Source organism: Typha latifolia, chromosome 10, assembly GCF_019914945.1.
Source record: "Typha latifolia isolate L0001 chromosome 10, TyphaL0001v2, whole genome shotgun sequence".
Classification (NCBI taxonomy): domain Eukaryota; kingdom Viridiplantae; phylum Streptophyta; class Magnoliopsida; order Poales; family Typhaceae; genus Typha; species Typha latifolia.
This window is the reverse complement of record NC_133095.1, coordinates 6,579,579-6,603,644: the sequence shown is the minus strand read 5'-3', so window position 1 is coordinate 6,603,644 and position 24,066 is coordinate 6,579,579. Positions and strand designations below refer to the sequence as shown.

Below are 24,066 nucleotides of genomic sequence, written 5' to 3'. Positions count from 1 at the left end.
ACCGGGGGCGGGCAGGTTGGGCCGTTTGATCAAGTCTAATCGTGGGCTTGTTGATCATAATGAAACCGAAATATAGGGTATAAATTATAATTTTTCTGAAGGTATAATAATTCCCTTTGGAAAACAAAAGAGTCACCCTTGGCACCAACTCCCTTTGGAAACAAATACAAAACAAAAAAAGGTGGGGCCTCCTACGTGTCTGTGTTTGACCAGCTCAATAATAAAATGGCTGGAATTGAACAGTTGACGGCAGTTACCACCATCCGGACAAACAAACTCCAGGACTTTCCCCATCACTTGGACTCTTCTCATTCTCCCTTCTTCTCTCCTCCTACTCCGGGTGGACTTCCCCCCGACTTCCCTTTCCTCCCTTTCTTGCTTCGTTCGAATCAATCGCTGGTCAAAAGATTCCGATTCGGAGCTGATGGATTATATGGCTGGCTAGGGCTTAGCTTTGCCGGCGATGATCTCGTGCCTCCTTCTTCTGATGCTTTTTTCCAGAGGGTATGGGACGCAAGGTAAGGTCTTTGTGATTCTTGTTCGTGTTGTAATAGATCATTTTGTAGGTGAAAATAAATATATTCTTTGATTTTTTTTTTCAACAGAATAGCACAGGATTGATTTATTTGGGTGGACTTAGGCATTAATATGGTCACAAATTGATGCATATTATATTAATTTAGTGATCAAAGGTGCGATTTCTGGTGGAAGGATAAAATTTTGCCTGAAGTGTTTCAGGAACATAAGTGCTTGTTTAGCTTTGTTGAGATGTGTTATCAAGAGAGCAAGATGTGACATGACAGATAAGATCTTTACCTAAAATTTCAATTAGCTGTCCCCTACTAATGTACATTGTTGTAAAGTGGCAAATGTTTTCTTGTAAGAATTGCAGTAAATGGAACTATTTTAAGATAGAAATAATGCTTTTAATGGATTCACCTCATGTTCATCATAGTGAACTTTTCTGAATGATGATTTTCCTATGCTAAATATAATCTGTAATGACATTAATTTTCGAGTGATTTGGACTTTCCTCTTTTTCCATAAAGAAACTTGATGTCTCATAGAACTTCAAACAGTTGATGCAATGAATGAGCTGAAGCACGAGCTTTTGGAGACAAACCCAAGAAACAAGCTGTTGGAGAAGTGGTATGATGATCCATGCTTGCCTCCTTCCTGGGAAGGCATCCGCTGTACACAGAATAATGGCACCTATGCTGTTGTGAAGTTGTGAGTGACTTCAGTCCCCCCAAATGCAGCTTGGTTTCTAACCTTTTTCACCACTTTAATCTCTTTGGGATACAATTTGCTTTGTAATGCCTTCTTTATTCTTATCCTCAATTTTTTATCCATCATCTTACATTAATGCTTTCATAGGACATCTTACACTAACGTGTTACTGAATGCTGGGCATCCTAATATGTACACAGAGATCTCTCATCAAAGAGTTTGAATGGGCCAGTTCCTACATCAATTGGTAACCTAACAGAGATAATTGACCTGTATGTTGAACTATTTCCTGCAATCATGGCTCCATGAGTCCATAACTCTGGTATCTGTTCTTTGCTTTTAATGCTATTTTTCTTGGAATGTTCAGAGATCTGAAGAATAATAACTTCACTGGATCCATTCCAGAATCTTTTGGCTCTCTCATTCATTTATCAAAGTTGTAAGTTCAACATCACTGTGTTCCTTAATGTTCATTTCAACTCACAACTTGGACCGTGAGTACATGAACTGTATCCTTTGTACTTCTAGAAGATTTGAAGAGTCGTATCTCATTACATTTTCTAATTCTACAAGAAGATAATGAGCTCTGTTTTTTAATTTTTCTTTGTGGTTTAATATTTGCAGCTAATATAAGTATTATTTGTATGTTTTAGGGCTATCAGGTGCAATCCATTCTTAAGCGATCAACTTCCTCCTGGCTTATCTAATAGGACGAATTTTACCCTAATGTATGCTGACTACACAATGACAATTTAGCTGCACAATAATATCTGCTGAATTATTGAATACCTATCTGATCCCTTAGGTTTCTTTTTACTTGAATTCAGTTCTGGAGGTTGTGACAAACAAGACATTTCACAATCAAAATTTTCTCAACAAAGAATTTATGTGATAGGAAGCATCGCTGGTGGATCCATTGCCTGCACTCTTGCACTTGGAATGTTTTTTACTTGCTTTTACAGGCGCACCCACCATCCTAGTAAAGGAGACAACCAAGCTGTTAAGGGTATGTCAAATACTCATCCTTTTATGTTCGGTCACTGCATTTTGGAAACTTCACAAAGCATGATGCACAATGTATTTCAAATCCAGCACCATTTTGTTGCTCACTATATCATGTAAAGGTGAATGTCCATTGCTCAGACTAGATATACTAAGTTTCCAGCTTTGATGAACTTGAAATTTATGGTTCAATCTGTAGTAGTTCTGTAGTTTTGTTTATTCTCAACGATCAATGTTTAACAACTGCCCTCCTCCATCTAACTTTCGTACTTAATCTCTGATGAGAGTAGTGAGTAATATGTCTATCTTCTAATTGTTTCCACTTGTATATTTAGGGATTGATGTTGTTACTTCTGCATGGAATTAGTACACAAATGAATACGGTGTATTATATCAAATCTTATCGTTTTCTTCACGTGTGAATTGTGTGGCATTATAATGCAAACTAGGTCACATCGGATCACATCACGAGGGCATTTGACTCGATGGATCAAGTTTATTTATCTTTTAATTGATTTATGCTTATCTCTTATGTAAACCCTTAAGACAAGTCTACTTAAATTATATAAGCCTAAAAAAATAAGTCCAATTAAGTCATATAAGTCTCTAAGGTAAGTTCAATTAAGTCCTATAAGTCTCTAAGACAAATCCAATAAGTCATGTAAGCTTATAAGGCAAGTTCTAGTTCGAATTGTATAAATATTTTGGACTAGTCCAAATATGATTCATTATACCCGACCTATATATAGAGGGTCTGGCTTCTTTGTTTAATTATCTAACCGTTCAAGCATTAAGAAATTATTTTAGTCTTGAGTTTATCTTAGGAGCAAGAGTAAGAGTAAGATAATCTAGGAGTAGAAGTAAATTAATCATAATCGTTTATTTTACTACGAGTAGATCTAGAACCCTAATTCTACAAACCTTAGCCTGATGAGTCTGATACTAATTGATGAGATCTGGAACCAAAGATAAGCTAGCAACTATTCCTTCAAGATCTGAATATATTACAGGAATCAGCCCGCGCAACCATGGAAAAATATTCGTTAGATATTCTACTGTAGTCAGAAAATTACGAAACCAATTGAGTTAGATTCGTAACTTCCTGATCTACAACTTTCGTATTTACACCCTTCGCAGATTCGAAATATAGTAGGAACAAAAACACGGAATAACGTGGGTGATAGTGGTGGTAACGGGTGGAGTGGATGTTAGGGTTATGGATGGATATAGAGGTAAAGGTGGATGGTGGATTTGATTAAGGGAAGTAGACGAAGGGAACGAAGTGGTCGAGATCCTAAAGAAGAGGGGTGACTCGACAGATGAGAGAGATTAGAAGTTAGGAGAAACCTTGCCAACTATAGAGGTGGAAGGATGGTGAAGAGGAAGGAGAAGTCTAGAGAAAAGATAAGAGGTAAGAAAATCAATAATCCAATAGCATAATGAATTTGGCTACCATCCACATATATATAGAGGCTAGTCAACAAGTCATAAAATAATAAGTAATCCTAATTCTAGAAGATTCTCGCCGGTCACGTTCGAACGTGCCCGATCACGTTCGAACGCACAAAAGACGTTCTGTATATGTGCGAATGCGATGCAGGCATTTGAACGCACAATATAGGTTCTCTATATTTGCGAACTTGATGTATGCGTTCTCAAGGGCGTTCGAACGCGACCCCACCTGCGTTCGAACGCGACTTACAGGAATTTTATTTTAATGCAAATAAACAACTAATGTAGTAAGAAAAGATCTTAACTAAATGTATCAGCCCACCATGTCCCCCCCCCCACCTTGCCCTCAAGGTGTGAAGTCGGGGAAATGCTCCAAGATATCAGTCTCCAACTCCTATGTCGCCTCATCGGATGGCTTACCAAGCCACTCAACTAGAATCTCCATCTCCAATCTGGTACCATGTCGTCATCGACGCCTAACAAGTACACGAACTGACTCTACGATCTCTGTCTCCTCCAATGGCTCCGGTAGAACTGATCCAACGATCTCATGATCTCCAATTCGTGTACTTGTTAGGGTTATGGATGTTAGGGTTATGGATGGATATAGAGGTGAAGGTGGATGGTGGATGTGATTAAGGGAAGTAGACGAAGGAAACGAAGTGGTCGAGATCCTAAAGAAGAGGGGTGACTCGACAGATGAGAGAGATTAGAAGTTAGGAGAAACCTTGCCAACTATAGAGGTGGAAGGATGGTGAAGAGGAAGGAGAAGTCTAGAGGGAAGATAAAAGGTAAGAAATCAATAATCCAATAGCATAATGAAGTTAGCTGCCATCCACATATTTATAGAGGCTAGCCAACAAGTCCTAAAACAATATGAAACCCTAATTCTAGAACCTTCCCGTTAATCACATTCGAACGCGTCCGATTGCGTTCGAACGCACCAAAAGACGTTCTCTGTACGTGCGAACGTAATGCAGGCGTTCTAACGCGGGCATTCAAACTCGCCTGATCGCGTTTGAACGCACAATATGCATTCTCTATATTTGCGAACCTGATGGAGGCGTTCACAAGGGCGTTCGAACGCGACCACTCCTACGTTTGAACGCGACCTACATGAATTTTATTTTAATGAAAATAAACAACTAATGTAATAAGAAAAGTTCCTAACTAAGTGTATCATAGCCACCATCACCTTCACGAGCCACCCTACCTTACAATTGTCCACTACTACCCTTGATCATTTACCACCCTTTGACGACTGCCTCAATGTTGGATAATTACCACTCTGTCTAATTCTGACCTTCCTCCACTATTTTATTTATATCTGTTCATTCTAACCTCTAATTTATGTGAAACCAAAACTTTTTTACCTCTAGATTGGTCCAGATCTAGTTTGTAACACATTATGATCTTGTTTTTTTTTTTTGCCGACCTTAATTCAATGGAAACTGCATGGAACTTGTGATAAAGTCACCAGTACACTTGTTAACCTGAGTTTCTAGGATGTCCAAACAGCACATAGATGCACAGATATCAGTTTATTGTGATCTTATACATAAAATTCATATGAACCATTATGTTATATGCAGACCCAATTTTTTCAGATTGGAGTGTTCACAACCCTTCAGACCCTGTGGTGCAGCAATTCTCACTTCTATATATCCAAAACGCCACATGCAATTACAAAACTTTGATAGGAGAGGGTGGATTCGGAGCTGTTTATCGAGGTACTCTACCACATGGTCAAGAAGTGGCAGTAAAGGTGCGGTCAGCCTCCTCAACTCAAGGGACACGTGAATTCAATAATGAGGTATCCATAATCTAAACATTGTTTTCTATTTCATAAAAAACATATTCTACATCGACTTTCATAGTCTTTATTCTTTTTGTGCTCCTATGCTTAATCTATTAGAACAAAACATTACACACATCTCTTCAATGCTCGATAATTTTAGTTTATTATGAAATATTTCATCAATGAGAAGACTGTATAAACTCAAGCAAAGAGCACATGTAATAGTATTATGGCTTTTAGATGCATCAAAATGTCCATCTATATTGGCTTTATTAGGTACACGGAACATTATCATCTTATCAATGATCATAAATCAGGAGTATAATCATTTTATGTATATCTATATCTATCTCTATTTAATGAATACAGTTAGTATGGCTAACCATATATCTAGATTCTCTTTCATTTCTTGTCAGATATGTTCTTGCTTTTCTAGTACCTTCAACAGCAACTATTTCAATCATTTGTAGGCTAAAAGGAAGCTCCCCTAACTTAATAACTTAAACATTTATGCAGTTAAGCTTCCTTTCCACTATTCGGCATGACAACTTGGTCCCACTTCTTGGCTACTGCTGTGAAAATGATCAACAAATTTTGGTCTATCCATTCATGTCTAATGGTTCACTACAAGATCGCCTTTATGGTATCATCCTTACTTTCAGTATGGAATCATATTAGGCTTTCTCAAATTTTTCCTTCTATTTACTCAACATGGTTTTTTATCCAAAGGTGAAGCATCAAAAAGGAAAGTTCTTGATTGGCCAACCAGGTTGTCTATCGCACTAGGTGCTGCCAGAGGTGAGTTTCTCTTGTTATTTGATTTATTCATTTCTTGCACTTAGTAATGCATATGGCATAGGAGATCAAGTGTTGTGACTTTGCTTGGTAATATTATATATACACATTTGGATTATCCAAAGCTATGTTTTCTATTATACTACATGTTATTTGCATTTGCAGCCTATAGGTATATAATAAAAATGAAAATTAGTTACATATGACTTTATTCTCTCATACCGCTAGGATTTAATTTGACCCTGGGGCTCCTCATTCTTTTATTTCCACCTCATTTATGAGAGTAACTGATATGACCCCAGGGCTTTTGATGAACCTCTAATCATAGCTACCTAGTTGGCAATTCTTTGGAAATTCACAGTTTAGTCCTTGCACCTTGACTTTTGGTGAATGGGATTTTAGGGCAGACCTTTTACCTTTTGAGATGATTTTGAATTCTGGGTATGGACTGGTCAACCGCTTATCATGCTAGCATTAACTGCTATAATAATGAAGTTATTTTGCAGCTAAATGATGGTACAGAATGTCAATTGTTGAAAGATTGATGCACACCACCTGTAGTAAGTGGCAATCATGTTTGATGAGTCTAGTGTGGCCCAAGCCTTAACTGACACGCTAGTGGTTCAAGAATTTTTGAATGTTTTTCCTGAGAACATTCGAGGGCTCCCTCTAGACAAGGGGGTCGAATTCACTATCGATCTGATTCCTAGAGCAAAACCAGTCTCTAGAGCACTAACATGTTTTTGCAACCTATATGTAGGAAAATTGAAAACCCTGCATCTGTTTTTTAAGAAAGATTGGGGTTAAATCCAATTAATATCATGAAGATAATGAATTAAAAAGATACAAGATGAAAACTAAAGATGCAGAAGAGAATTAAAAGAAAAGAAATCAGTTTTGGCCTTTGAAGGAGTAACTGCCTCCCAGCGAAAAATTCTCTTATTTCATTCCTTCATATTAATCACTACAATAAAGAAATTAAGAAATCCCATCAAGGCCTAATATGGGAAGGAATATGCTTTATCCTTTGGTAAGCCCGATAGTCTAACATCGATGGAGAGAAAATAAAAACAGCGGCATCCACAAACTGTTGAATTATGGTTTCGACAAAAATGCAATCAATGAAGATATAATGACAATATTCAACTGCATCATCACAAAAACAGCAACTAACTGGGGGCCTACGTTCCTTTGAGGAGAAGAGAATCTCTATTGTGTAATTTATTTCTCAAAGAAAGCCAAAGAAAAGTCCAACATTAGAAGGTGTAGAAACCTTCCAAATAGACCTAGCAAAAGCTGCTTGAGTACTACCCAAATGTAGGACATCAAAAGCAGATTTAGAAGAGAATCTCACATTAGCAAAAAAAAAAAAACACCGATAAATAAGATCATGGATTTCCGCCGAGATTTGAACTAAAATCCTGGGAGACCAAGAGAGGTCCCAAATATTGAGTTTAGAGTGTATTGTGTCTTTGAGTTGTCGTCATGTATTCATATTCTATTAGGAAAAAAAGAGTCAAGGTTTGCCTTGTAGCTGGCATGTAGTATGTTCATACCAATACACGACACAACCCACAGAAATGACAAGAGAAAGAGAGAGAGAGAGGAAAGATGCTTGAGTCATTTTGACATGCCCCACTTGTTTTTCATCAATTGGAAATGAATTCCACAATAAAGTAATTGTAGATCCACTTTAGATGATTAGTTTTAAAAGATGTCTACTTAAATTGATCTAACTTGAATTAGCTAGATCCAACATAAAGAGGATCTTTTACTCAAGTGACAATTTGCTTCAAGCATATTATCTCATCAGACAAGAAGCATTGTGATGATTTAGCTTAACTTAGTTAGATCAACCTATTTAACGTCCCTGCCCATCGGCCTAGTGCACGCCCACATGACATGCACGATGCATGTCACAGGACGGATAGGTCGATCACATGGAAGTAAACCTGTACTCAAGATAATCTATTCTAGAAATAAATCATGCTACAATCCAAATAAAAATGTTAGTATAAAAATATGCAAATCCATAATAAAAATACTAGACCACTATATAATCTGACAGGACTCACACAGACCACAACAAACTATTAAGTTTATAACTAATACGCAATTGAATATAGTCCAACCTTTACAATACATAAGTTATTTTCTATATTACCTCACTTTTAGTTCACCTTATTTTTGCTCTAAAATATCTCGTGACGTTATCTTAAGTCGCTAATATGTAACACATATCTTAGGATTAGAAAAGAAATAAAAAGAGTTGTGAGCTTAAGATATTGAATAGATCTTACCCCGAATCAATGATGTTAAACAGAGAGTAAATTATGTACTGGATAATTTACAAGAAAAAAATATTACATTATGAATAAGTATATAAATGTATCATCAATAAGATATAAATAGATAATATGTCTTATGTCATAAATGGGCATGTAGATATATCTTCAATGATATATATATATATCCAATAATACAATTATATTATAGCTTCCTCAAATATATAAATATATAATGCATGCCGACTATGACCATGCTATGGCAATTTCAAATACATCCATATATGATGCATAACGACTACTCAATAATAATGTATATCAACATATGAAAGAATCAACGCATTTCTCAATATTTCAATCATCAATATCAACTCTAAATGACACAATCATTCTAGACCATTCGCTAAGAGTATGTTAGTCATGATCATACCCTGCAATCTGTTAATCATGTATCAATATCCATTCAGACCGGGTACCCATCTAGTTGATAGAAAACACAAGAGGATAACTCGCCACAGAATCCTAGCAAACGACATGTGTTTGAATGTTTATTACAAGCATAGACTACTGACCTCGGACATGGGCCACATGGTTGCATCTTTCGCGATCATCTCCCTCCAGGCATCCTCTATCTTTGGTACCTACTTGGGTATCCGTATGCTTTCTATTAACTATTTTTTTAAATAATGAATTATATATATTTATCCAGTACTATAACAAATCATGTATCTTAAGAATTTAGGTGTAGTCTCCAATTATATAAATATATAATATATTCTAATTCAGAAAAGCTGTCTAGGAGGTACTTACGTTTCTCAACTAGACGCCAACTCATCATTAGTAGGATCCAAGGAGTTCAGAATTGAGCATTTTTGAAGTACAACAGGGTAAAATGATTTTCAGTATAAGTACAAGATAGCAAAATGTATTTAACCCTAGATTTATTTAAAGTAAGACATGCTTGATTCCTAGTAGCACGTGACAACATGAGTAGTCATGAGAGAGTATCGAGATATTCCCCCCATATTGGTGCCAATAATTATAGTATGATACGTATGTACTCATGCTGAATTGTCGACCATCCTGACAGGCATGACAATCCAGGTCTATATATGGTCTGCATATGCATCTCATATGCTATTGGGGTTGCATATAAGGACCACATAATGTACATGCGAGTCAATTTACCCAGTACCACTGCTTATGCTGCTGATTGTTGGAACAATGCGGAAGACTAAAATGACATGAGAAAATGTAATAAAAGAAGGTAATATATCATTTCCTTTATTCTGGACCTTAGAATAAATAAAGATGATTACATTGACTCCAAATTATTGCAACCAAATACCTAATTACCATTGTTGTGGTTAGTTGTAGACAATAGGATCTGACTAAGGTAACTTTATGGTTTGAACCTCAGATATGCGATATGCATTCTCAATCATAGTTCTAGTTTTCTAACAGCAGAAGAGTTTAGAATGTTCCTATTTCATCAACATCATCAGGATTTAAGACTTTTCTGAAAAAAGAAAGGTTAATGCGCGAGGACCAATCAAGGATCTGAAAGATCCTAAAAGAACTAATACTTTTTTCTGTAGCCAACATGTCAATATAACATCAAACCTTCTAAAAATCAATTTAATTATCTGCCAGTAGATTGACTTGCTATGAAAGCTATAGATTTATTAACCTCTGCTTGCAATTTATGCCATAAGAGAGCAATTATTTGGAAGTTGCTTTTGGAAAATTTTTAGACACAGAAATAGTTGAAAGAGGATGAAAGATAAACTTTTATCTCATATTTTATCTCCAATTCCTGGGCATAGGCCAAATTAAAACCAACCCTGATGAGAATTGTTTATGTCACCAACAATATTAAACAACTTATATGACAATACATAGGCTTCAATAATGTCAAGACAGAATGGGTGTTCATGACATATATGACAAGACAGAATGATGTTGAGTACTGCTTTAGGTATCAGAAAATAAAGCTATCATATGATACTCAGAAATTACCTATAAGTTAGCATGAGTTATTTGTCACGCCCTAATCCAGGAACATGATAGCCGTGAATCTTTAGGATAAAACTCGGAGAAAACACGAAATTCTAATTTTCCGCATAATTGACATTATCATATTGTAAAATTTCTTATCTCTTAAAATTAAACATGATAAGAATAAATATAAAGAAATATTTCCAATTCATTAATTCTAACTTTATATAATAAAAATTTAAGAAAATATGAGTGGGAACTTGTCTTGATTGCTTAATCCAAAATTATTTAATTTTCGCATCCTAATCGTAATCTATATGGATTCCAAAGTGCTTCATGATTGTCTTCTCTTTGGTATGATAAGCTCTTTTTTTTTTTTCCATATAGTGTCTTCTCTCTATTCTCTTCTCTATACACGTTTTCATCTTCTATTTTTTTTCTCTTTTCTCTCTAATCTCTCTCAAAAAAGAAATCTTTTTTTTTCTAGGCCCCCTTTTTCTAGGCCCCCTTAGAATCTCCTCTAGGGTTTTCTTCTAGGCCCCCTTTTTATAATAAAAAATATATAATAAGAGTCCTATTAGAATAAGGATTCTAATATCTTAAAGATATTACTAAAAATTTAATTTAATTTAATTTAATAAAAATCCTAAAATATAAAAGATAAAATAAAATTCTTCATTGTCTAAATGTTTATTTATATTTTATTTATATATTTATGTTTAAAATTTTGGGTTGTTACATTCTGCCCTCCTTAAAATAAGTTTCGTTCTCGAAACTTAGAACTTTAATAGATAATCATGATCAATCAATTTCTGTAATATTGATACTTGAGTTGACTTAGTTAGATCATTCTAATAAATATTTCAAATTTCTACCCAATACTTAAATTTTTGGAACATGTCAAATAATTTTCATATAACTCGTTACTCTCATTTAACTAAATATCTAGATGATAGCACTAAAGGGCTTTTATTTTTATCTTCCGATGAAACTTCCAATTTAAAATTTCTTCATAAATCATAATCCTTTTTTCTTCTATTGCTCACTCAAAATTTTCTCTTATCAATACAAAGGTCAAAAGTTGATCAACCAATTAACATAGATCTTCTATACGATTTCATGAAATTTAAATTATTATGATCATAATCTAATAATTTCAAAAGATACTGTCATCAAATATATAACTTGCGGATTTAGTTCCTCTAGAGATTTCTCACAGAATTCTCAACATTCGAATCATAAATTGATCACCTATATAATTTATCAATTGTATATAGAGAATAGGAAATTGTAGATCCACTAATAATAATATCAATACTATCTCTTTCCATATATCATGATTGATATCTAAACATAAATCCTTGTATCATCTCCTCAACAATAAGAAAACCTAATATTCTCCTCCAAGTATAATATAAGTCATCCACAAACTAAGCTTTCAACTAAAATATGTTCTCGTTCTGACATTATATTTATAAATCAAAATTCTAATGACTCATCTATCATAGAAAATTATCTAATTATTTTGTTCTCACCAAAATTCACATCAACATCCAAATGAGTAATAAACTTTATCAAGTAAACAATATAGACTAAAAATCTCACATGTGCTTCTTCCAAATCATTGATATTATATGACCAATATAATTCATCTTTCGCCTCCAAACTATGAAGCTCAGATACTTCGTTTGCTATCGGATACCGATACGGCCCGATACGTATCGGATATGGCTGAAGGAGTATCCAAATTAAAAAAATTAATTTTAATTTTCCCATACGGCTCCAATACGGTAAGATATGGCTCCGATATGGCGGGATACAGCTCTGATACGACTCCGATACATTTCTTGATCATCCAATCATTTTTCTTTTTTCCTTTTGTGCTAAAAGATGATATAAAATATATACTTTCTATGTATATATGATTGTCTAATCCTTTATGATACTTTAAGGCTTTGTTTATTTGATAATGAATTAAACATATAACTTGAAACCTATTTAAAGATCCAAATTAGTTGTAGACTAATAGTTGAATAAGGTTTCAATGTTTCACTAACATTTTAAGTTTCATATTAATTTCTATTACAATATTATTCTAAAGTTTTAGGCATGTAGATATTAAATATGTAGCTTTCTTTCTTTTTACCTTATTATTTATGGGATAATCATTTTTTACCATGTCATATTGGTTGACAACAAATTAAAAATATATTATTTATTTATTTATTGGCGCGTCCATGCCGTATCTGTATCCTACTTTTAAGAATTTATCGTATTCCCGTATTCGTATCTTTATATCCCCGTATCCATATCTCAGTATCCCCGTATTTTGTATCCATGCTTCACAGCCTCCAAATCATTGATATTATATAACCAATATAATTCATCTTTCCAAAATAAAATTAAATCATCTAAAAAATTTTCACACTCTATAAGGTATTTTTAAAGATATCGAGTTATGCTATTATCTAATTTCTTCGAATATTAATGTCAATCAAGTCTATATAAAAATTGTCAATATCATAACTAAATCAAATGATTAAATACAATCACTTCCGTACTATTTTTTTTATAAAAAAAATCAATCCTCAATCTCTAAATCATGATACAATCTTAATATTAGAAATTTCATCTATATAATATTTTTCTTCCAGTACAATTCTTCCCAATTTCTATAATTTTCTTATTCTATAATATTAATGTATCAATCACTATTAAATCAAATAAAATTCCAAAATATAATAATCCAAACATAAGTTCAAGTATCTCCAAACTATCATAGCCAAATCTCATTTATTATTTTTAATCCAAAATATAAGATTCAAATCCTCAAATATAATTCCATTAGATGAATTTATGAAGTAATAATCCAAAGATAATTTCAATTATCCTAAAACATAAAAAAATCAAATCTCGATCCATTCTAGAAATGATTAGATCTTCAATTGAATATTATAACACTAAATCCAAAAATAACCATCTGATTTGCATTTATCTCCATAATAAATCTAAATTAAAGCTGCTAAATTATAATAAATCAATGTATCCATGTCATCATCAGCATAAGCAATTCAACTATCTTTTCACAAACATCATAAATAAATCTTTAATCCACACTTCCACTAGCTACTCTGATAATCACATATTATATTGATATAACTATCTAACTTACATAATTTTATAAGAAAATATGTCATAAAAAAAATCTTGACTAGTTAATCTAAAGGACTCTAAGTACTGAATTTCCGTAATGAATCTACGAGGTAGATCAAAAATCTGGCTATGATACCATTCTGTCATGCCCCGATCTAAAAACATGATGGCCGCAAATCTCTAGGATAAAACTCGGAGAAAACACAAAAACCCAAATAGTAATCAAATCATAAAATAGATTGACATAGCGAAAATAGTACTAAGCCTTCAGAGTCCTCACTAAGCAGCTTTTTAAATTCGTGCAAAATAACAAGTCCTCATGAGCTAGATGTCTAGCAAGTAACCCACTCTACTAATAATATGTCTAATGACAAATATCAACATGTGATACATATAGTAGCAGAAAAAGAATCATAATAATATATATAAGCCGTCTTGGAAAATAAATAATTTTTTTTATCTCTTATACTAAATTTCAAAATCCATATATGTTAAATTAAAGTCATAAATCATTCATATTATCTCATATTGAATAAATCAACATAAAACGAATCAATATCCACTAAAGTGTATTATCATGGAAATCGAATTATAAATCATTCATAATATCTCAATTTAAATAAATCAATATAAAAGAAGTCGATATCTGCCAAAAGTGTACAATCATGGAAACCCGCCAAAACTGATAAAATACCATATTGTCTCATTAATGGGTACTCTGACCCGTTGCCACATCGCACTACCTAGTCACTATTGAGATAGCGCTCGGGACTTTTCTAGATAGTCGATCCGTCTAGGGTCACTGTAGGTACTCTAATGACTTTTCTACTAGCCGTTGAGTAAGATTAGAGTCATCAGGACAAAAATCTAGAATTTTTTTCTCTAATCCCGCCAGAGTCACTTGGTAGCACGTCGCAATGTTACATTTTAAGAATCTTTTCCTTGGATTTATCTTCTTGAAAATAAATTGGGTTCCAGACCTCATTTTTATCAGTATTCAATTATACTCATTCATTCTGAATCTCAAATATCAAATTCCTCAATCATCAAAATTCTCAATTCTTCTAAATACCATATATGCATGAAAAATCCATAAATCCAAATATATATATAAGTCAGAAAACATGAATAAATAATAATCTAATCTTTGATCTTATAAAATTTCACATCTCAAAATAATATTTTATTTGTGATCGTCTTCTCAAAAATAAAGATCTCTTATATTTTATTTACAGAAAATAAAATATATTAGTAATTTAGTATAAAGATTTCCTCTGTTATTTTCTAAAAATAAAATATAATGATAAATAATTTTTTAGAAATCCAAAATTCATTTAAATTGGAATGCTTCCAATTTATATCTTATTTTCTGCAATAAAAATAAATATTAATTATTTTCATAAATCCGAAATTCATTTAAACTGAAATACTTTCAATTTATATCTTATTTTCTGCAATAAAAATAAATATTAATTATTTTCAGATATCCGAAATTCATTTAAATTGAAATATTCCTTATTTATATCTTCTTTTCTGTAATAGAAATAAATATTAAATATTTTTTGGTAATCTGAAAATATAAATAATAAAATCCTTTTTTTTATTCCAAGAATAATAAATCTGAATTTTCTATAAAATATAAAATCTTAACATCTCTAATTCTTTATTGAAAATCCTTGAAACGATGAATTTCTTAATTTTCCGTATAATTGACATCATCATATTATAAAATTTCTTATTTCATAAAATTAAACATGATAAGAATAAATATAAAGATATATTTTCAATTCATCAACTCTATTTTTATATAATAAAATTTAAGAAAATATGAGTAGGAACTTGCCTTTACCGCTCAATCCAAAATAATTTGATTTTCGCATCCTAATGTAATCTGCACGGATTCCAAAGCGCTCCATGTTTGTCTTCTCTTTCCTTTCCTTCTCTTTGGTATGATAAGCTCTTTTTCTTTTCTATATATTGTCTTCTCTCTATTCTCTTCTCTATACGTGTTTTCATCTTTTTCTATTTTTTTTTCTTTTCTTTTTACTATTCTCGGTACTGTAGCACTGCTATAGTGCTGCCCCTATCTACTCCCTTAGAATCTCCTCTATGGTTTTCTTCTTAAAGATATATGTAAAAATTTAATTTAATTTAATAAAAATCCTAAAATATTAAAGATAAAATAAAATTGCTCATTATTTAAATATTTATTTATATTTTATTTATATACTTATGTTTTAAAATTATGGGTTGTTACATTACCTGTGTGAAGATCATTTTAAATATTCAAGTTTCAATGCTTGACAGATGATATATTATGTTATACTAGCTTTGACAAATCATGACACTAGTTTGTTCTGATATTATTCAGGTTTGATGTACCTGCACAATTTTGGTGCTCGCTGTATAATACACAGGGATGTCAAGTCTAGTAACATTCTTCTAGATCATAACATGTGCGGAAAGTTGGCAGATTTTGGTTTCTCTAAATATGCCCCTCAAGAAGGGGATAGCAGTGTATCCCTTGAAGTGAGAGGAACTGCAGGATACTTGGATCCAGAGTAAGTTTGATCTTTATCTCTTGAAGTACTTAATTTGAGCAATTTATTCTTCAAATATATTTTTGAACATTTAGGATGTTTCATCATAGTTACTATGAATTGTAATTGCAATCTTTTAATCATTTTTAATAAGGATGTGAATTAACTATGGTGCACTACCTAATATAAAATATATAGTGCAGTATTTTTACATTATTATGATTTCTAATGCCACAAGTACAGGAAGCTATAGAGGTTTTATTGCTTTAAAAGTCCTTCTAAACTTCTTCATTGATCTAATAACTTGGCTTATATAGCCTATAAGCACATGAGGGCCTATTTTCTCATAGACCCCTATAAAACAATAATCTCAATACTCCCCCTCAAGATGTGCGATAGATATCCACTAAGCCCATCTTGTCACATCCTCTAGTTAGGTCCAACGAATTGAGCCCTTTCATCAGACAATCTGCTGCTTGATCTTTAGTTGAAACATGGTCTAGTTCCAGGAGTCCACTATTCAACTTCTCTTTGATGAAGAACTGATCAATTTCAATATGCTTGGTTCTGTCATGCTGCACTGGGTTGTTGGCGATGCTTATGGCTGACTTGTTATCGCACCACAACTTCATTCTGGCCCCTTGATCCAACCTCAATTCCACCAATATACCTTTTAGCCACATCAACTCTGCGACTCCTAAAGCCATGGCTCTGTACTCTACTTCTGCTGTTGATCTTGCCACCAAGGATTGCTTCTTGCTCTTCCAAGAGACCAAGTTGCCTCCTAGAAAGATGCAGTAGCCTTCAATGCTCACATGACCATTCTTCTTGAAAATCAGTCCCTTTCTAGGAGCACTCTTCAGATACCTCAGGATCTGATACACCGCTTCCATATGGCATTTCCGTGGGTCATGCATGTAGCAACTCACTACACTTACCGCAAATGAGATATCAGGACGAGTGTGACTCAAATAGATCAACCTGCCTACCAGTCTCTGGTATCTCTAGCGATCAATTGGTTCTTCGACCTCTGGCACTAAGTTTGAACCTTCGTCGATCGGTGTAATTGCAGGTTTACACCCCAACATTCTTGTTTTAGTAAGGAGATCAAGTGTATACTTCCTTTGGGAGAGAACAATCCCCTCCGCTCCTCGAGCTATCTCAATCCCAAGGAAGTATCGAAGAATACCAAGATCCTTTACCTCGAACTCTTTGCCTAGTCTCACCTTGAGTTGGGCAATCTCCCTCTCATCGTCCCTAGTGACGATCATATCATCCACATAGACTGCAAGTATGGTAATATGACCCCGTTTCGTCGAAAGAATACGGTGTGGTCGACATTGATCTGTTAGTACCCCATACCTATCATAGCTCTCTTGAATTTAGCCCATAGAGAGACTTTTTCAACATGCAGACCTTGCCCACCGTCTTGCCTGTGCCACATCCTGGTGGTATATCTATGTACACCTCTTCCACTTGGTCCCCATGAAGAAACACATTTTTTAAATCCAGTTGGTGTAGTTGCCACCCACCATTCACTACCAATGAGATCAATATTCGAACGGTGCTCATCTTCGCTACAGGTGCAAAGGTCTCATCATAGTCGATGCCATAGGTCTGACTGTACCCTTTTGCCACCAAGCGTGCCTTGTAGCGCTCAACCTGCCCATCTGGATTCTGCTTCACAGTGAAAACCCACTTGCATCCAACAATTTCTTTTCCGAATGGTAGTAACACCAACTCCCATGTGCGGTTTTTTGTCAAGAGCTCTTAGTTCCTCATGCATGGCTGCTTTCCACTTTAGGTCTCCTTTTGCTATCTGCCAACACTTGGGAATAGAGGCAATGTCCAATGATGCAATGAATGCTCCGTATGTGGATGAGAGATTAGAATAATGTTCGAAACGATCAGGAGGGTTTTCCGCATTGCTGCGAGAGGTCCTCCTTAATGTCACAGGAAGAGAAGAGGGGGGAATCATATCACCTGAGTCTGTGGTGGATGGTGTAGGTATCTCAGGAGTTGGAGTAGACCGGGACGAGGGACTTGGCACGACCAGTACTATGGGCATAGGCACATTCCCCTTTCTCCTTCTCTGGTACACTCTGATTCTCTCATCCTTCTTCTCCTATCACCTCTACTTCCAACTCATCCTCACCCACTTCTTTTCTCACAACAGGACCCAATATCATCTCTAACTGAATCGGCCTTTCTCCTTTATTTCTCTCCCCCTCTCACCCAATTTCTCCATTATCTGGCGAGTCACCAAAGGGTGAGGCTACTCTCAAGGGATAGTACGGCTCAGACTCACGAAAAGTCATATCCATACTCAAACAATCGCCTCTCTCCTAGGCTCCAACACACATAGCCCTTCTGAGTGGCAGAGTAGCCTACAAAGACACACTTGATTGCCCTAGGATCCAGCTTCCCTACTGTTGGTCTGTTATCTCTCACAAAGCACACACAATCAAACACTTTCAAGGGAAGAACTCCTCCATTATCACCCTTCAACATCTCACAGGGGGAATTCCAATCCAATATCCTCGAGGGTATCCTATTGATCAACTGAGCAGCTGTTAAGACTGCTTGCCCCCACAGGTAGTTTGGAACATTCATTGAGATCATCATGCACCGAGCTACCTCTAACAGGTGTCTATTCTTCCGTTCTGCTACCCTATTTTGTGCTGGTGTATATGGGCAAGTAGTCTGATGTTGTATCCCTTGTACAGATAAGTACTCCTCAAATGCCCTGTTGGTGTACTCTGTCCCACTGTCGGATTTCAGTACCTTAACCACTGCACCATGTTGGGTTTGTACTGCCTTGTGAAAGTCTTTGAAACATGCAAGTACATCGCTCTTGTTCTTCATCAAATACAGCCAAGTAACTCGAGAAAAGCAATCAATGAAGGTCACAAAATATCTATAGCCATTGATTATATTTGTTGGACAAGGGCCCCATACATCAATGTCAATAAGATCAAAAACCTCAAAACTCCTATTCCTAAAGCTATGATAAGAGCTTCTGGTATGTTTTCCTAACTCACACGCATCACAGACTACCTTTTCTTTATTTGCCCTTTCATACAATGAAGGGTACAACATACCCAAAACAAAAAAGGAAATATGACCCATACGCCGATGATGCTGTAGAAACACCTCCTCCATAGTCATTCTAGAACCTCCTACTCCAACCCCCTCTACCACAGATGTCAGTACTAAATCCAAACCTCCTCTATCCATGTACCACAATCCTCTATGCCACGTGCCAGTCCCAAGTCTCCGACCCGTCTCCTTCTCCGTGAAGATCACCTTAGGAATATCAAAGGAAACAACACAATTTAGTTGGAGGATAATAGCACTAATAGACAAAAGATTTACTAGAAATGAGGGAGCATGCAATACATTGGACAATGTCACTAAATCGGTACATTTAACAATACCCTTACCAACCACCAGCTGGGCTGTACCATCTATAGTCTGAATGCTCTCTAGAGGGGTCAAGTGAGTGTAAGAGGTGAACTCACTCGAGGCTCCTGGCACATGTCTAGATGCACCAGAATCTATGATCCAATCTAGTGATCTCGTGGGAGATATAGAGGCAAGAGCATGTGCAGTACCTGTGGCAGAATGAGTAAAGGTAGCAAAGTTACCCCTAGGGTCAGATGTGGATGTCTCCTTCCTTCCTCCATCTCCTGCCATTCTGTGCTTCCTCTTGAGCATCTCGAGCAACTCGTGCTCCTCCTCGGTGAAGCCTGTCTCCTCCTCAACATGTGGGTCTACCATCAGATGTGCTTGGTAGCCCCCACCTCTGCCTCATCTACGGCCTCCACATCCACGACCTCCAAGTTGCCTTCTCTAACTTGTCTCTCTCTCTGTCGGTGGCTTCGACCATGCCTTGCTCAGGTGTCCCACTTCTTCGCAGTTGTAGCACTTATGGGTCTCCCTCTGTGCACCTGTCATGCCTAAGCTCACAATAGCTAATGTTGATCGAGCACCTGGAAGTCCACCCGGCTCAGAATGCAGCCTCATGTGACTCTCCTCCTGTATCATCACCAAGATGGCCTCATCTAGTGAAAGGATCTTTGTCTGGGCTAGAAGGACTGATCTCCTCTGATCAAAGGCCGGATTCAGATGAGCCAAGAACTGCATAGTCCTCATCTGTGCATTGAACTCCCTGCTCTTGCATTTCGGATCACTACAGCTCGACACAGGTGAGAAATGATCAAGATCTTGCCACTACTGCTCCACCTCCATGGAGTACTCCTGAATAGATCTATCACCCTGCACCACCGCCTCTATGTCACGCTGGATCTGGAACACCCTCATGTGGTTATCGGCCCCAGCATAGGTCCTCTTTAGCTTCGCCCAAATATCCATTACCTTTCGAATGCCATCCACTAATGAAGCAATCTTTGGAACCATTGAGTTCAATAGCCAAGTGTAAAGCAAGGAGTGTGTAGTCCTCCACTCATCTGCCTTAGCACTGTCACTTGCTGGCTTAGCCTAGACTCCTGTTAGGTATCCATCTAGTCTCTTCCCTACTAGAGCAGCCTCGATCCAACGTGACCAACTAATGTACGTAGCTGGTCCATCAAGTTTCAGATCCACAGAAGGAAGATCTAGCCTCATAGACTGTGGATGTGCCAATATCGACCCCTCGCCTTGCCGACCTAACACCAGAAGCAAGGTCTTGAGTTCAGTCTCACTCAACTTCTTCATAATATCCTCCATCGATCAATCTCAAGGACCGAAGGAATTTGCTATGTGCTTTTATATGACAGCCTTGGTCCTAATGCAGTTAGTTCATCATCTGCCATGCTGAAATATCAATAGCTTTTGTCTAGGAGAGGAAGATACCATCGAGATCGGTGTCAAGCGGCACATGCTGAAGGTGGAGATGCACTAGCAGCGCCAAATCGATGCCGGCACGACGCAGGAGCCCCGACGACGGCTCTCTGCCGCCTCCGCCTCCACCTACTACGTCGCGACCGCAATCAGGAGCGGCACGGGAGCCTCGACGACAGCTCTCTGCCGCCTCCGCCTCCACCTACTCCGGCGTGACCGCAATCAGGAGCAGAGACGGCTCGTCGTCGCCGGGAAGCCTCTCTCCTGCGCACTGGAGATCGGCGCTGATGGGGTTTGGGGGAGACCTATCTAGCGTCGATGGGGTTTAGGCAAGGCTCTGATACCATATTGCTTTAAAAAAGTCCTTCTAAACTTCTTCATTGATCTAATAACTTGGCTTATATAGCCTACAAGCACATGGGGGCCTATTTTCTCATAGGCCCCTATAAAACCAATAATCTCAACAGGTTTCAAATGCTAGGCCAACAGTAATAGATACTTATGCACAATAGATCAGTGGTGTGTGACTGCCTTATGGTTGAATGCCCTTGCATGTGATCTTGGGTGGCTTAATGGGCCATAGTTTTGGCTTTGTAGGCATTTCATGATTTTATGTATGCAGGTTTTGGGAGTACACGAATAATAGTACGGAAAGGATACCTGTACCACTGTATCAAAATGCTATCAATGTCCATATAAGAATGTTTTCCTGTGGAATATTTTTCTAGTTTTCTTGAATTCCAGACAAGTCACAGTGTTGAAATTAACAATTTTCGCTTGGTATCTGTTGACATTCCTATTAATTCAGTATATTTTCTGTTGATGATCAGGCATTCTGTTAACTTAGGATTTAGTAGTATATGTTTTTGTACCTCTTTCTTAAGAGCTTTGTATATTTGCATCTGAAAGCTTCTGTAAAGCTGTAAACTTTTGTCAATAACTACTATTTAATAATATGGAATTTGTTACCTGGAAAACAGCGGAACAAGCAGCTGAAAGATTAAATTTGTTCTATTGTAGATATTATTCAACCCAGCAGCTCTCAGCCAAAAGTGATGTTTTTAGCTTTGGAGTGGTTCTTTTAGAGATTGTGACAGGAAGAGAGCCTCTCAACATACACAGGCCACGAAATGAATGGAGCTTAGTCGAATGGGTATGATAGCAGTAATATTTATTTTCTGATTTTCTCATGAATTTAGTGTCTAGATTACATGCTGGTAACTAATACAAAGATATAAATTATGTCTTTCCTCTATCATTAACATCTGCATCTGCAGCCTTTGATCTTTTGAGTTTTGAGCATTACCTTGCAACTCTTCTTGTTGAAACATACAAATTGGCAGAATTGCATCTAGTATATTTAGTTCAGGAAAAACTTATTTATTTATGTTAATGGATGAATTACCATAATCCAGTTGCTTTCCCATTTAAAATATTTGCCTTCCATTAAACCTACACATTTGGACCTTATTCCTTTCCTCTTGTTTCTTCTTTTCCTCTTGTTTCTTGGACAATAAATTAGAACTTCTGCTGCTTCTTGCAAAGCAATCAGAAGAAATTCTTATTGCTACTCATTAGTTGATTGTCTTTTCCTGACTAGTCATAAGAAATCTACAGTGAACAATCTTGTTAGAGGTGTCATGGTCCATTTATGCCCAGATTCCATGTGTTATTCATGCACTTATAAATGCACATAAATTTAGCATATATTTCTCTTCTTGTATTCTGCAATCCACAGTACTAATTGTATTCAATGACAATCTAAAGAAACTAATTTTTCCTTGATATTTGTGATCCTTGTCTTCCTCAAATTGTAAACTAGATATATTCGAGATAGGCTTGGACATGTAAAAATTCCTTCAGCTCAGTAATCATCTAATTTCTCTTTTAGCTCTGTGGTACCTACGTGTGCTGCCATGCAGTTCACAAAGCACTCAGATACGTACTTTTACATCAGATACTAACCTAACTTGAAACAGTTAATCATCTCTTACTCAATTTGACTACCAATAAACCATGTCCTAAGTTAACTTGAAAGAATTACCATCACACACTTGGGCCTTCTTTTGCGTCTTTTTGTACCATCTACTATTAAAGTCATCTTATTTTCCCAAATGCATCTAATATTAGTTTTTGTTTATGTTGAGTTAAACAAATCTTTACTTTTTCTCCTAACAGACTACCCCTCAATCATCTTTTCTGTTAGTTCTCGATACTTCAGCATTTCAATGCATTATTGTACTAGTTATTTTCTGCTGCATTGTTGTTCTGCAACTTGCACCCATCTTGGTTGTATCGTCAACTTACTGCTGGCCAGCTTACTTCATATTTAATACAATTGCAGAAAACGTGAAATTTGAATTCCTTTCGCCCTCATTTCCAAATAATACGACATATGTATACAGGCAATACCATTTATAAGGGAGTCCAGGATTGACGAAGTTGTGGATCCTAGCATAACGTGTCAGTACCACTCAGAGTCGATGTGGAGGGTGGTGGAGGCTGCTTTGATATGCACAGAACCCTTCTCGACATTCAGGCCTAATATGGCAGATATCGTAAGAGAGCTGGAAGATGCACTGATAATTGAGAACAATGCCTCGGAGTATATGAGATCCATCGAAAGCATCGGAGGTTCGAACCGCTTCTTATCATTAGAGAGGAAGATGCTTGCTCCAGCTTGTGGTTCAGCTGAAACAGCATTAGGATACTCTCAGACAATATCTGCTCCACTTCCAAGATAACTACACATGGACTTATGGCAAGCAAATGAGATTGATGTGAAACTATGTTCTTAATTGATGATGCATCAATGTAAAGGGGAAGTTGACAGAAACACTTTGGAATGACAGGTCTTTCCTAATCCAATGTAGAAAGCATTTGCTATTCGTTAGTTATCAAAGAATGCTTTTAGAAACCTTTAAAGGAAAATTTAGTTATCATCCTAAATGCAATTTTTTTTATGAGAAAA

At 36.0% G+C, this 24,066-nt stretch overlaps 1 protein-coding gene across 6 annotated transcripts; it reads left to right on the top strand.

The window, feature by feature from the left end:
- The first annotated feature begins 299 nt into the window (after positions 1 to 299).
- On the top strand, positions 300 to 24,066 carry LOC140796903 (nodulation receptor kinase-like). 6 transcript variants are annotated; one of them, XR_012110553.1, is made up of 13 exons: positions 300 to 518; positions 1,080 to 1,230; positions 1,431 to 1,502; positions 1,598 to 1,669; positions 1,884 to 1,958; positions 2,058 to 2,236; positions 5,277 to 5,497; positions 5,999 to 6,125; positions 6,212 to 6,280; positions 16,085 to 16,274; positions 21,718 to 21,793; positions 22,119 to 22,248; positions 23,501 to 24,066. XR_012110553.1 is itself a non-coding variant. In XM_073150087.1 (12 exons), the coding sequence occupies exons 1-12, from the start codon at positions 464 to 466 to the stop codon at positions 23,837 to 23,839; spliced, it is 1,668 nt and encodes a 555-aa protein (XP_073006188.1). In that variant the 5' UTR covers positions 300 to 463; the 3' UTR covers positions 23,840 to 24,066. The 6 variants fall into 6 exon arrangements, 4 of the variants coding, with proteins under 4 accessions (XP_073006188.1, XP_073006187.1, XP_073006190.1 ...); XR_012110554.1 differs by having other exon boundaries at positions 23,440 to 23,580; XM_073150087.1 differs by lacking the exon at positions 21,718 to 21,793 and having other exon boundaries at positions 5,292 to 5,497; positions 22,116 to 22,248.

What these genes read in the sequence shown, in the direction of transcription:
- LOC140796903 (XM_073150086.1), top strand. Translation starts at nt 464, where the DNA reads ATGATCTCGTGCCTCCTTCTTCTGATGCTTTTTTCCAGAGGGTATGGG. An exon ending in GCAGGATACTTGGATCCAGA is followed by an intron (nt 16,275 to 22,115) that starts GTAAGTTTGATC and finishes GTTCTATTGTAG; the next exon opens with ATATTATTCAACCCAGCAGC. An exon ending in AATGGAGCTTAGTCGAATGG is followed by an intron (nt 22,249 to 23,500) that starts GTATGATAGCAG and finishes ATATGTATACAG; the next exon opens with GCAATACCATTTATAAGGGA.